We start from the raw sequence: 13373 nt of genomic DNA on the forward strand, positions 1-13373 counted from the left end.
ACTTATTTTTTATTGACTGGTTGCCATTTATTTCGGAAGAATAGGGCATTTCATATGCCCCACCCTTGGAAACAATTTTTGAAATAACTACAGGAAAGAGAGAACAATGTTTTCAACAAGAACCACATTTATTTTAAACGATAACACCAAGAATGAAACTTTTTGAAAATAGTGAAGAAAGTTCTCAGATGCGACTATTTGTGTCTGCTGGCTATGTAAACGCTAGTAACGCCAACTAAATTAACGCGAATAAAACCCGAATATCAAAATCTAATTAGAATCAAAACAACAGCAGAAACAAGGGGTGTTGAAATGCCACGTTCTGTTATGAACGCAAGTGATGCCCCTTCATTAAAATAACTCCCGTTCCCTGCATATCTGCACCTTTTGCGACTCGGAACTTGTTCGCGACGCATAGGAGGCGAGCTGCCATGGCCACCTATTAGTGGGTACGGCGGACGGATTCGGTCGAGATGTCTTCCTGAATGTACATCTGGTCCTGGCCGAACTCTTGCTTCAGGTACTCGTCGTAGTTGTTCTCGGCTGCTTCGGTGCGCTGGAGCCAGTCGATCTCAGGGGGCAGGCGGTATCGCTTGTCCGCCATCACGATCAGCACCGGTCGGACGCGGTGGTGGAAAATGCCCTGCGAAGTGAAGTCAGTAGTTTGGTGAACAGCGCGCAAGGAATGAAGAAAAATTCAAGGAGGCGCTTAAGACAAGCTAGTGCAGCAATGCGAAAGCATTTGTGCTTGCATTATGGCACCATCTGCTGGGCCAGCGTCTTACATTGCGAGGAGGTTTCAGTGAGTGCCGCATGATGGCGCTACGACACGCCAAGGAAGAAGTAAAATTACCGAAAACAGACTTTTGTACTCGGCTAATTGCGTCATCTGTAACTTATATACTCATAATTGCTCATATACGCTTCTTAGACAACTCTGCATTCACTAGACACGCCTTTATTCAACTGCGAATATCACAGCTTCGTGTCGCAGTGGAGTCATCCCCCCCCCCCGCCCCCTATTAAAAAATGTGTACAGGTTTGAACAGGTCGACAAATAGGATTATGGCACATTTCGTTTAACATTACAGGATGAAGCTTCTAAAGCGATTCGAGTGACTCCTTAGGGGAGGGCTCCGTATAACTTCGATTACCCGTGCTTAATTACCGTGCACTTACATCACACAGTGCATGCAAGTCATGGGTTCGAACCCGTCCGCTACGGTAGCACTTCGATGGAGGAAAAATGTGAAATGTCCGTGTACTGTGCATTGTTAGTGCTCGTTAAGAACCCCAGGTAGTCGAAATTATCCGGAGCCCTCCACTACAGCGTTCCTCATAGACTGAGCCGCTTTGGGACGTCCATCCTATAAAGCCAAACAAAACGTGCCATAATCATATTTGCTGACCCATTCAAACCTATATACATTTTTCAGTAGGGACGGCCTTCTCGTTCGCCACCGGCCGGGTTCGATTCCTGCCTAGACCCAAATTTTCTTTTCTTATCTCACTTCATTTACAGTTCATGCTTTTTGGATTATACATTGGCTTGTTGGGTGGCTATGGATTCCATTGTGGAGTGGCTATGGATGGGTGAAAGCTTGAGACGTCCTGTCCACACCACTCATTAGCCATAAAAATCTTTCGCCTTAATAAATAAAAAGTGTGGAACGGACACTGTTCTTATTGCGCCTGTGACACACGGGGTACACATCTGGCCAAAAGAGAAAAACTCGTAATGATAAGGTTCAGTGTACACTGCGTTAAGGTGCTTGCAAAAAGATGGCCCATATCGGATGACGGAACTTAGGTGCACGTTATGTCAAGAGTAAAAAGACCAAAACATTTGATTGTAGGCCGTGCTATATGGTTCGCTGTGAATCACTAGCGTTCAAAACCTCTCGAAAGTGCGAGAACTTCCGTGGTTTAGGACTTTCATGGGTGCAATAAGAGCCCAAATACACGGCTTGGAAGGAAACACCTTGGATTGCCGATTTTTGCCGACGGCTATACATACACTTGCACTTCAGTGCGCCCGCATAGAATAAAAGAGCACGAATGAAAGGACTGCGCACATCCGTTGAGATCCGATATCTCTGGTGTGCTGACGCGTAAAGAAAGACCGGGCACTGTTTAATCACAGCAGTATTTCGCATCTCGGTTCGATGCTGCATCAATTTTCCTTTTGTAAGAGGTGTGCCCCGTGTCTCATAGGCGCAATAAAAACAGTGTTCGTGAAGAACCAACAGTGGAAAAAAGTGCCATTCCCAGCTTCCATTGCTGTGCCGAGTGCTGTTGCCATGTCATTGTCGTGTCATTGCCGTGCCAATAAGCACGTTATCAAATTTTGTTTTGCGCTTTGTTGCCATGAAAATGTGGCTGCCGTGACTGGGAACTGAAGCCGCGAATTTATTCTCAGCAGTAGAACCCCACATTCAATGGACGACAACGTTCGGTACAGACTGCAGCCAGACAAGACTAGTACACGCTGTATTCAAGACGGATTGCGGCGGGTTAAAGACAGGCTCAAATTAATTTCCGCCTTATGTCACCTTGTGAAAGAGAGAAGACAACCTTCAATTCACTACTGAATCGTTACGAGAGAGCGTTAAAATTTCCACGATTTGCCTATTTGCTTCGCATGTATACCAAGTATAGTGAGTATACCTCTGTCGTAAATCTGGAAATGCTATTTTTGCACTGAAAACTTCTAATGACCCATTACTACTCTCACCGCATTCACAGTTTAAACTGCTCCCACAATAGTAAATAAGCTCTCTTCACACATGGCGTCGTCACGTTATATTTCGCAGGATTTTAATTTCGACGCATCCTTTTTGCCCATTTCACAGTCACGTGCAGAGCCAAGGCAATTCAATGAAGGCGTTTTTGGCCTAGCGCTCGATTTGAGCTCACCGATGTCGCATTGCACGCTCGCATGTTTCTACGTTCTTATTCAGTGCATGTTGTGGAACTGTGTCAATTTCAGTCTGGATAGAAATATTTCGGGCTACGAGAGGTAGAATGGTGGAAAGCAATGCGACTAGCGCTACCGGCCCAATGAAACCGTTGGCCACCATCTTGTCAGCTGAACCATTCAAATTGTATCGCCAGTCTCCGTCGAGCACAGCGGCATTCGGTGGACCCTGAATCTGGATTGCAGTCAGCTGCTCTCGACTTAAAGGCAACGGAAATAAAAGCCAACGCTTGGGTCGCCGCCGTCATTGCATTTCTATAAAGGCCTGCCGTGCTTCACCACGCAAGTTTAGCTTACTAGCGATTCGTTAAAGCAAGTAACGCGACGTGCACCAACGTGGAATAGGCCATGTTAAACTTCAGGGGAATTCGCAAGCCTTACGGCTCAAATATAAACCATTTCTTGTGAAGCATGACCAGGCAGATGCCGCGCGCATCGATGCCCTGAAAAAACAAGAAAGTTTTGATGTCTGTACAGCGCGGGTGGCTCACCGGGAAGCTGAGCCTGCGGGTGGAGCGTGGCACGTAGCGCGGGCCGATGAGGCTCTCCTGCGTCTCGCTGTCGATGGCGACGCCCTGGATCAGGATGGCGTCGTGGATGTCCGAAGTCAGTATGAACTTGGTCGCGATCTCCAGGTTGGGCATCAGGAATGAGTCCAAGCGACGCTGGATCTTCTCCAGCGGCCACGTCTGGCCAAGTCGGAAATGTATGCGCTTAGACGCCTTTCAGCTCAGCATCTCAGAAACTAACGTCTCCCCTGTGACTCCACAAAGAATTATTAAACTGACTCGATGCAACAGGGTCAAATTTGTCGCAACATCGCAAGATAAATCTTAAGGCCGCACTGATCCGTGGCGACTCCACTGAAGGTGAACCTGTAGCGTCTATGCCTTAACGTGGCTGCAATGTGGCAACCAACCCTGCTGCCTATGTAAGGATAGTTAGTGACATGTGGAATATCACTGCAATGCTAACCATGATGATCATATTGCAAGATCCTCTGTGTGTTCGCGTTGGCAGGTGTGACGCGATAAAACTGAAAAGTTTGATTTCTTCGCTACTGCGTTCTGGACAGCCTAAGGATACAGTTAGAGAGGAAGACGGGGCTCAAAAGAAAATAGCGCTCGAAAAAAAATGAAACTCGCCCAATGTTCAGCATTCTCCAGATTGCTTGTAAGGGTTGCTACTACCTTGAATTTTCTGAAAGCTTGTGCTAACCAACGGCTACAACAGGATTTGCACATGAGCCGTGAGATGTACTTTCGACCTGACAAGTTTGAAGAGCGAATATTCCGTGATTTCTTGAAGGAATACTTGCCTGGTACTTGGGATGAGTTTGAAGCACCAAGAGACCGATGTTCTTCGCTATGTACGCCCATATGTCGTATAGAAAACTCGGTGTGTTCGTGAAGATTCCTATAGCTTCAATCACTCGTTCTCTTGGGATCATATAGGCCTGAAAGAGCGTCGAAAAATTAAGTGAGTGCAGGAGTTGGTAGAACTTAACACTGTGCCAATTATTTTAATACCCGCAGGCGTAAGCACAGCAAGAAAAGAAAACATGATTACTTATCATAACATATAGAATTAAGGAAGAGAAAGTGCCCGTATGGTTAGGCTGGCGACAGCCCCTCTTTTTTGTAAAGAGCAAGGAAAAAATGTGTACGATTCGTCAACGATGCCTCTTAAACACTTAAACACTGACGAATATGACTGCAAGAACGGTTAAAAAGTGGTGCCAGCGCCTCAAAAAGATGACGAAAATTTCAAATGAAATAACTTAGAAATGATTAGAAAATGATGCAAGTGCAGGGCTCGTGTGCAAAAAACAACAGCCATAATAAAGACAAGGAGCTCTATGTCTTAGATGGTCGACACACGCCATGATTAATTCATGAAGGATAAAAAAAGAATGAGTAATCCTGAAACCGACGTCAGCCCGTCTACCAGTGGTCTCATTGACAACAGAGTGGCCTACTTTGAATACATTCACACACACAAAAAACACTTAACTCCTTTGATACGCAGTGATTGAAAGCTGGACTCTCGTAAGTAGCTCTAAGTCTTGTTGAAGGAAGGATCGGGAATGTTGCTACGTCGGGGTAAGACTGTGAGACAGACTTCACTAGCTCAGTCCTGTTGTTAGTGAAAGGGGCTCCGGAACGCTTTTTAGCTATTATTATAAAACATGTAAGAGACTGTGGGGCATGCTATGAGCGATGCCATCGAAAAAAAAAATCCTTTGGTGAACAAGGAAGCGGAGTAGTAAAGTAAACGACCAATATCTATCTTTCACCATTTCCATTCTAAACTAGTGTCGTTGCTAGAATTTCATTGCTTCAAAAGGCCGCGGCAGTCATCGCGGCCAGTGGCAATAGGAAATCCTACCGCAACACTGGACGGCAGTGGTTTCTGCCAGCATCCGTAATATAGATCATGCTACGCATCATTCACTTGCAGCACCTTAACTGAAAGTCAACCTTTCTGTTTGCACAGTAGACATCATGAACCACTGGTCCTTTCGTAAACATTTAGCCAGGATTGTATACTTAGGGGTAAGCTTGCCTGTTTGCAGTGTTCTTTAACTTTCCGTCTGAACTGTCGAACTTTTGAAGCGGTAGTTACATTACGGTAGCATTTCGAGCCTTCAGCGTGGCGGCGCCGTTACCCTGTGGCTGCGCTGCCACCCTGTAACTGCGCCGCCACGCTGTCACATGGTTGGTCACGTGGTGCGGAGCAGCTGCCGGCGGCGCGGCGCCGTGGCTCCACTCGGCCAGCTGTAGCTATCGCGTCACTACAGGTTTAACCAGAGTTAAACCACCGCCAATTTTTTTTTGTTGGTTAACTGCAGCCAGTCCACTCCATAATGTCCGAGCTTAGATCATAGCCCAAAAACAAATTTATATACAACAATGCAACTTTGAAACCTACGTCTCCTTGAGCTGTTGCTAACGCATGAAAACGCAGGAGACTTCTAAGTTGCCTACAGAGACTTTCACAGGTGGACAGATGCCAGTGAACGCCTTCAGATGATAATAATAATTGGTTTTTGGGGAAAGGAAATGGCGCAGTATCTGTCTCATATATCGTTGGACACCTGAACCACGCCGTAAGGGAAGGGATAAAGGAGGGAGTGAAAGAAGAAAGGGAGAAGAGGTGCCGTAGTGGAGGGCTCCGGAATAATTTCGACCACCTGGGGATTTTTAGCGTGCACTGACATCGCACAGCACACGGGCGCCTTTAGCGTTTTTCCTCCATAGAAACGCAGCCGCCGCAGTCGGGTTCGAACCCGGGAACTCCGGATCAGTAGTCGAGCGCCCTAACCACTGAGCCACCGCGGCGGGTCCTTCAGATGAGCGGCAACTGAGCTTTCATTGCAGAGTTAAAATTCACCAGCCGCTCTGAAGAAAATTTAGTTTGGCTATCACTTGTTTAAGCAGCCGCGTCCACGTCTTAGGCACAACGTGGTCAGCTTGAGCATCGGCAGATCAGAGGCCGTACTCACGTTGACCTGCGTCTCGGCGATGACGCGCGTGATGGAGGGCTCCTCGGTTACGAGGCCGAGGTCGCCGATGCAGGCGGGCGCAGGCACGTAGTCGACGAAGTAGCCCTCGTTGAAGAAGAACAGCGTCGACGCCGAGTTGGGCAGCGAGCCGTCCTCACGCTCCTCGTACTCTCCCTCAATCTGCGAGCGCCAAGAAGCTATAGGTGAGTATAGGATTGACTGATAACTTCGGAAAAGAGACTTTGGCGATGATGGTGACGATCAATTGATTTCAGCGTCGAAGTGGCAACCTGACTAATGTAACTGGACCACACAGTGTTATGATATGAATGCAATGCTTGAGGGGGGACACTGGTTTTTGGGACCAAAAAATGACCCAGAAATCAATTTTGTAATGACATTTTCGGAGCCTATAGCTATTTTTCTTCAACTCTAACAGTTTTCTCCTCCATGAAATTTGCATTTTGACCATAATATTAAATTTAGATCACTGTGTGGGCTCAATTTGTACAGGAGAGGCGATTAACACCAAGAAAATTTTGGACACCTGGCTGTCTTAGTATGTCAATATCTCAGCATCTAGGACAGAAAGACATGTCATATTGTTTACTAAGGGAACCTGAAGGCACAATGTATGCAATAATATAAGCACAATTGTTCAATCATGCATCAAGAATTTATAATTTTGCAATGTTTATCTATGCATGATATTCACACTTTGAATGCAGCTATTCTAAGTGCTGTAAAATTACTAATGAGAGTAAAATGAAAAAACTGCTTTGATTATTGCACTCTTCACTCCCCATACTAAGTAGCCATGGGTTAATTATTTTTATTCAGCCATTATTTTTTGTACTGAAATACTAATATATGACTAACTAAAATAAATTATCTTAGGAACTAACAAATTAATATAGAAAGCAATTCATATTTGAAATCAGTATAAAAACTCAGCAAGTTAATACAGTTTCATTAGGATTGGACCAAAAATAAGGAAAATAGATTTAAGACCAGTGTCCTCCCTTAAAGAAATGACCGTGAAGAGACTGATGAATAGGACCAGGAATCAGAACACTACAAAAGGAAAAGAGACGATGAAATGATGGAAATAGCTTGCCCCATTGAACATCCTTGCTTTGGCAAAACGAAAATGGCTTCGGCATACCGAAATTAGAGACATCGGAAACAACCTTCAGAACCTTTGGCGCAGCCTGTCCGTGACTTTTTAGTTCCGCTGTGTGTGCTGGTGAGTAATCTGCTGAGAATTACTTCGGTACACCGTTTCTGCACATTTCTGATCAGCGCTATCAAATCAACTAATTTTACAAGCACCGGCTGTAGTGAAGGTGGTTAAGGCTTCCTCGAACAGCTTACCCAGTTTAGACTCTATAAAGTTCTAATAATTGTAAGATTTCAAAACTTAATTATCGTTTAAGTTCGTCAGAAATCGGCCGACCTGGGATGTACTGCATACGCACATCAACGCTTAAGGAAGTTAAATTTTAGTCAAACATTTAACCTGTTATTTTGGCGCAATGTTTCAAACTGTTTCGAATGTCTATCTGCCTGTCGACGCAGTGTTTGTTTACTACCTACTTTAGTATGCAAATCAAAACAATAAAGGAATAGAGTTTGCGCTGCGAAGCACGAGCAGAGATTTACGTTCGTTGACAGTCCATTTTTTTCTTTGCAGTGTTGCGAGCACTTTCTCCTGGGAGTACTCTGAGTGTTTCCATCAATTCACGACGCGTCCATTCCAACATGCTGGCACAATGTAAAATAACTTGATTTAGGGCACTGCTGTACGACAAGCACTTCAGCTCATTTTCTCTGAAAAATGAGCTGGTATATATGTGAGCAGAAAAAACACGCTTTCGCTGCCAGGAACGAACCTGAACTGTTGCTTTCTCTTACGCTAATCTTCGCTTGTCTCTTCGCGCTTAGGCAGCTAAGGCTATCATGCTGCCCAATTCTGGGTTATAAACGTCTGGTAGTGCTAAAAGTCTGAAAAGGTGCTAATCGCAGGGCCAAGGGGCTTTTCTTGTCATCTTTGTATTTGTGATGTTTTGAAGTTCTATCTCTCTTGCCTGGTTTCATATATTTGAAGCAATGTTGGCATGACGCTTGCTTTGTTATAAAGGAAAAACATCGCCTCGTCTAGACTGGATCGAAAGAGGGGCTTATACGAGACACCCAGTTTCCACGATAAATATGAAGACGGCGTTATCTTCCACGTACTTTTAATATGCCGGAATACGTCAGTATGATGGGATTTTCTTCCTCGCGCTCCACGATGACTTCGGTTGGAGCGAAGGACACCGGCCGGATTCTTATCTGAAAGAGGATAGCGTGCAAAGCTTCGCACTGTAGCACCGCACTGGCGGCAACATAGCAAACGAAACGGGGGGCTCGTAACGCACGCTCGACTCGCGCCGCTCATTTACCGCTAAAAACTGGCGAATGCTGTCCGAGTTGATCCACGGGATGACCCGGAGCATGGCGATCGGTTTGTAGCTGGTTGGCAAGCTACGCGCGGCGGCCAAAATGCTCATGTGCCGACTCCGTATGGCCTGCGGAACAAAGAGGGCCACGTTGGCCACGTGTGAGCAGCGTGTTCGCTAGACGGGTAGGCTTAAGGCTCTATCTCGATGTTCTCTACGCAAAAAACAACGTCATATTTATGGGCAGAAACCCGGGCAGCAGCTAACAAGCACACCGCCGATCAGTGGACAGTTAAGCAATGATTTCGATCGATTGGGGATATTAGCGTGTACCACTCAGCATTGCGGACAGTTCTAAACGAACGAGCGCTTTTTTTTTCATTCCTGCTCCAACGAGACCCAGTCGCCGTCGCAGGCAGGGCTGATTCACTCTCTCCGTGCTCAGATGCGGTGAGCCAGAACACTAAACCATAATCGCAATTAGTTCGCCATGTGACTGCGTCACTCAAGCTGATTAAATGCTTAGTCTGTAAGTAAGTAGATATAAATATCCTTGTGCTGACGATATGGTCATAATTATCACGTGGAGCGTGACCCGCCTACTACGAATATGGTGCCTGATTTTCTAACATGAGAACCACAGAAGCTCCAGTTTCGCTTCCTGGGATAGGGGGTACTCATATCAAATGTATGCACTAGTTGGAACGACTGAAAGTTTTGTCGCTAAACAACTGCGAAGCCAGTAAGCTTTGCTCAAGTTGCAGGCAGCCACGTCGGTCGCCTCACCTGGCGCAGGTTCTTGAAGTCCTCAGAGTCGAGGACGCCGTCGCGCTGCATCTCCGTGATCTGTTTGGACAGGTCGTTCAGGATCGTGCTGCTGGCCTGGCGACTCCGGAAAGAAACCATTATTCCCGGGAACTGGGACTGCGTGGAAGAAAATGGTGCACTTATCAACATCCTCTCTGTGAAAATAATACGTGATATTGCAAACATGCCCTATACCTCATACACCGAACACCTTTTCACCAAGTACAACATATCAAAAAGCCATCTTCTCTACATACCAACTCTGTTACGCACCTACTACTTCCACCTAAAAAATACTAGCAATGTGATAACAAATATAGCTAGCCTAAAAAAGAACATGTCCACGTATGACACACGCAGCGCTGAAAAATAATTCATTCCTGCCTCCGGAAAAAAATTACCGCCATCAAAACATAGCAAACACCCTGCCACTACTACTAAATTATTATTTAGAAGCTGGAATTGACATCTCAACCTTAACACCATCGGAGCTCATCTCTCTTCTAAAAGCAATCATTTAAATCATCGCGATACATGTAACCAGTTTTTTTTTTGCAAAAGTGTTCTTGCCACCCATCTGCCAATATGTAAAGGGGCCAGGAACCACTCAAGCTGCCAACCAGCTTGGCCTCTTCCATTTCCTCGTAAATGGACCGAAGTAAATGAAATGAAATGAATTGGTTATTTTATGGTGATCTTTGGCCTCGTCTATCCCAGCTGCCGACCCGTGCTATGCAACAACAAGACCAAAGTAGCTCTAAACAATGTGATAGGCGTAGTTATGGATCGAAATACAAGTGCAATCTTTCGCGCTCTGAATCACATTTCGAAAGACTCCAATTGCTTGGACTCAGTGCTCTATTGAGACGATCAATATGAAAATCCCTTCAATTTTATATACTTTCTGTGCGGCTTGTATAGGTTCTTTTTGTTACCACCCTTACAAAAATGGTCTATAGACTGTCTATAGACTTCTTATAGGCCATGTTGCATTCCTATAGATATTTTTTCTCGTCTATTCATAGCCTATTGAGAGCGCATAGAAAAAGTCTACTAAAACTGCATGGCCATAAATCTACAGATTGTCTATAGACTGTCTATAGGGTTTGTATTGTATATAGACTGCTCTCTAGAGTTTTTCAATATAGTCTATAGACTTTATAATAGACACAAGTCTAGGGAGAGTCTATAGACTATCTAAAGAAATTTTTATAAGGCAGTACGAAGTATATACGGAGTTTAAACAAGCTGTGCGCTCAACACATACCAAAAGCTAAGATTAGATACGGACTCCATATGACGCAAGAAACATCATGCGGAGGCCATACAGAAAGCACGTAGGAAGCGTATCGGTTTGCTTAAAGTTTCAACGTCACACAGACTTCGTATTGCAGCGATTCCGCATGTGGGCTTATGCGGAGCGCTCCGACAGGACTATCTATGTGTCCTCACCTGGAGTTCGGCGAGCTTCTGGAGGACGAGCAGGCGGTTGAGCGTGGCTCGGCCGCGGATCTCCATGGCGATGTCGGCAGAGTCCACGAACTTCCACACGTTCCTCTGCACCTCCTCTTCGCCGGTGACGATGGCGTGACCCGCTTCGTACGCCGAGTAGATCACGGCGTCCAGGTACCGGTGGATCAGATCCGCGCATTGGACCAGGAGCAGCTGCGTTGAATGGGCGCAGCAGCCCGCGTGAACTGGTCGTCCAAATACCAGCGCGCCACATATCCGCTCTATACAAAAGCATCCGACGACCGAATCAAAATGACGCGCCTGACTGCATCGCTGCACAGTTCTGAACAATATTTCGTGGTATCCGCGAAAGAGCTATTGTTCAATTTTTTCGCTATTCAGTTCACTCAGCTGATAACTCCAGCGGGTGAAGCATGCACATACCCTGATGGCTTTCCGTCATTTCAGTGCGCTGCATTTCTTGTGCGCTCAGAAATATTTTTTTATGCACCCGCATAAAAACGCCAAGGCGTCCGTGTGCTGTGCGATGTCAGTGCACGTTAAAGATCCCCAGGTGGTCGAAATTATTCCGGAGCCCTCCACTACGGCACCTCTTTCTTCCTTTAATTTTTCACTCCTTCCTTTATCCCTTCCCTTACAGCGCGGTTCAGGTGTCCAACGATACACGGGACAGATACTGCGCCATTTCCTTTCCCCAGAAACCAATTAATATTATTATGCACCCACATCACGTATTGTGGTCCAAAGCCAAACTTTTGCCGAAATTTCTAATTTTAAACAGATGCCAAGCCATCTACACAACAAGGATTGAGAGTATCTATATTTCTTCGTCAACGCAGTTATCCAGCACCCGCGCAAGCTTCTCATGTATTCTGCGGTCCAACAGTAACTGTGTACGTTTGTTTACCACAGTTAAATCCCGCTGTGCACAGCATCGTGGAGTTCAACGAAACACTATATTAAAGAAATAATTCAGCTGGCAATGTGGAACGTCGGGGAAGCTTTAAGAAATTAAAGTTTGTAGTCATCCATGCACAGTTGTAGCTATGCGCGAGAAAGTTTTGCAGTGTGCCACGATGCTAAATTATATTTATTGTATAGCCACTGAGCAGGCTAGCCTCCAGCTTTTTAACACCTACATAAACTGCCAAAAATCGTGCAAGAAATAACAAAGCAATAAACGTCACGTGAGATGTGAAGACAGAACTGGAATTGTAGCGAGGTTTCTGTCACATTATGATACAATAATTGAGGCACAGAATCCACATCCCAGATGTAAGGATGAATGGATGGAAGGTAGGAGCGTCCCCTTTGAAACAGGGCAGTGGTAGTCGCCACCATACTCAGTTTTGTTCCTTTATTTTTGTTTAACTCTGGTTTAAGTTGTTAATAAAATTCGCCATTTTATTTAAAATACGTCTTTCTACACTTTAATACTTATGCCACCGCTCTGCTTTTGAGCTACCAATCTTCCAATCGCTTTTTGCTAATTTCCACCGCAGGTTTATTTACATGACTATTGTTATCTCTAAACCCTAAGGCCTCAGGAAGAGTGACTATACCTGCATCGACATCGGGATGGATACCATCACATTTTAGAATGAGGTGTTCTATTGTTTGTACAGATTTACAGAATGTTCTACAGAAGGTTCTTGTTGACAGCGCGCCTGGCGGTGACATTGCGCACCTCGACGTATTTGATGGCGTGCGTGAAGCGGGCGGAGATGACGACGATGAAGAGGATGCTGAGCATCTGCTCGTAGGCGGCGCCCGCCTTCACCACACGCATCAGCACGTGGACCAGGAAGACCACTGTGCAGGACGCCAGCAGGATCAGGTCCAGCTTGTTGTAGTTGTCGAGGTTCACTACCTTCTGGCCGTACGCTGACAGCTGCGGTCGCCAGCGAGTGAAGGAATGTACGTTAGCGTGGAACATGTCTTGACTTCTGCGAATTCTCTAGAAACTGCAGCAGCTCCGGGGAAGCAAAGTGCAGCTCTTTGGGACATCTGTTTAAACTGTGAGGCAACTGTGGAATATTGTAAGACACCTATGGACATATTGATGGGAACGGTAGTTAAGAATTATAGAAAACCAATGGGGTGCGTTTTTGACAAAAAATACGGGAAACTACAAGCGTCTCGTGAAGGGATATGCATATATATATATATA

General features: G+C 45.5%; 1 protein-coding gene across 1 annotated transcript; it reads right to left on the reverse strand.

Annotated features, from left to right (window-relative positions):
* Nucleotides 1-213: 213 nt before the first annotated feature.
* LOC144095395 (sperm-specific sodium:proton exchanger-like) lies at nt 214-13139 on the reverse strand. The gene is made up of 9 exons (XM_077629149.1): nt 12891-13139; nt 11183-11395; nt 9710-9847; nt 8927-9052; nt 8721-8816; nt 6483-6662; nt 4296-4433; nt 3469-3666; nt 214-643 (listed from the first exon to the last, which is right to left on the reverse strand). Exons 1-9 carry the CDS (start codon nt 13137-13139, stop codon nt 443-445), a joined length of 1539 nt encoding a protein of 512 aa, XP_077485275.1. The 3' UTR covers nt 214-442.
* Between the last annotated feature and the right edge of the window lie 234 nt (nt 13140-13373).

Source organism: Amblyomma americanum, chromosome 6, assembly GCF_052857255.1.
Source record: "Amblyomma americanum isolate KBUSLIRL-KWMA chromosome 6, ASM5285725v1, whole genome shotgun sequence".
NCBI classification, from domain to species: domain Eukaryota; kingdom Metazoa; phylum Arthropoda; class Arachnida; order Ixodida; family Ixodidae; genus Amblyomma; species Amblyomma americanum.

Bases quoted from the DNA above. Each gene is read 5' to 3' on its own strand.
- LOC144095395 (XM_077629149.1), bottom strand. From the start codon at position 13,139: ATGTTCCACGCTAACGTACATTCCTTCACTCGCTGGCGACCGCAGCTG. The intron at 11,396-12,890 runs GTGCGCAATGTC...CATTCAACGCAG, and splicing joins ACGCCATCAAATACGTCGAG to CTGCTCCTGGTCCAATGCGC. The intron at 9,053-9,709 runs GTGAGGCGACCG...TTTGTTCCGCAG, and splicing joins ACTTCAAGAACCTGCGCCAG to GCCATACGGAGTCGGCACAT.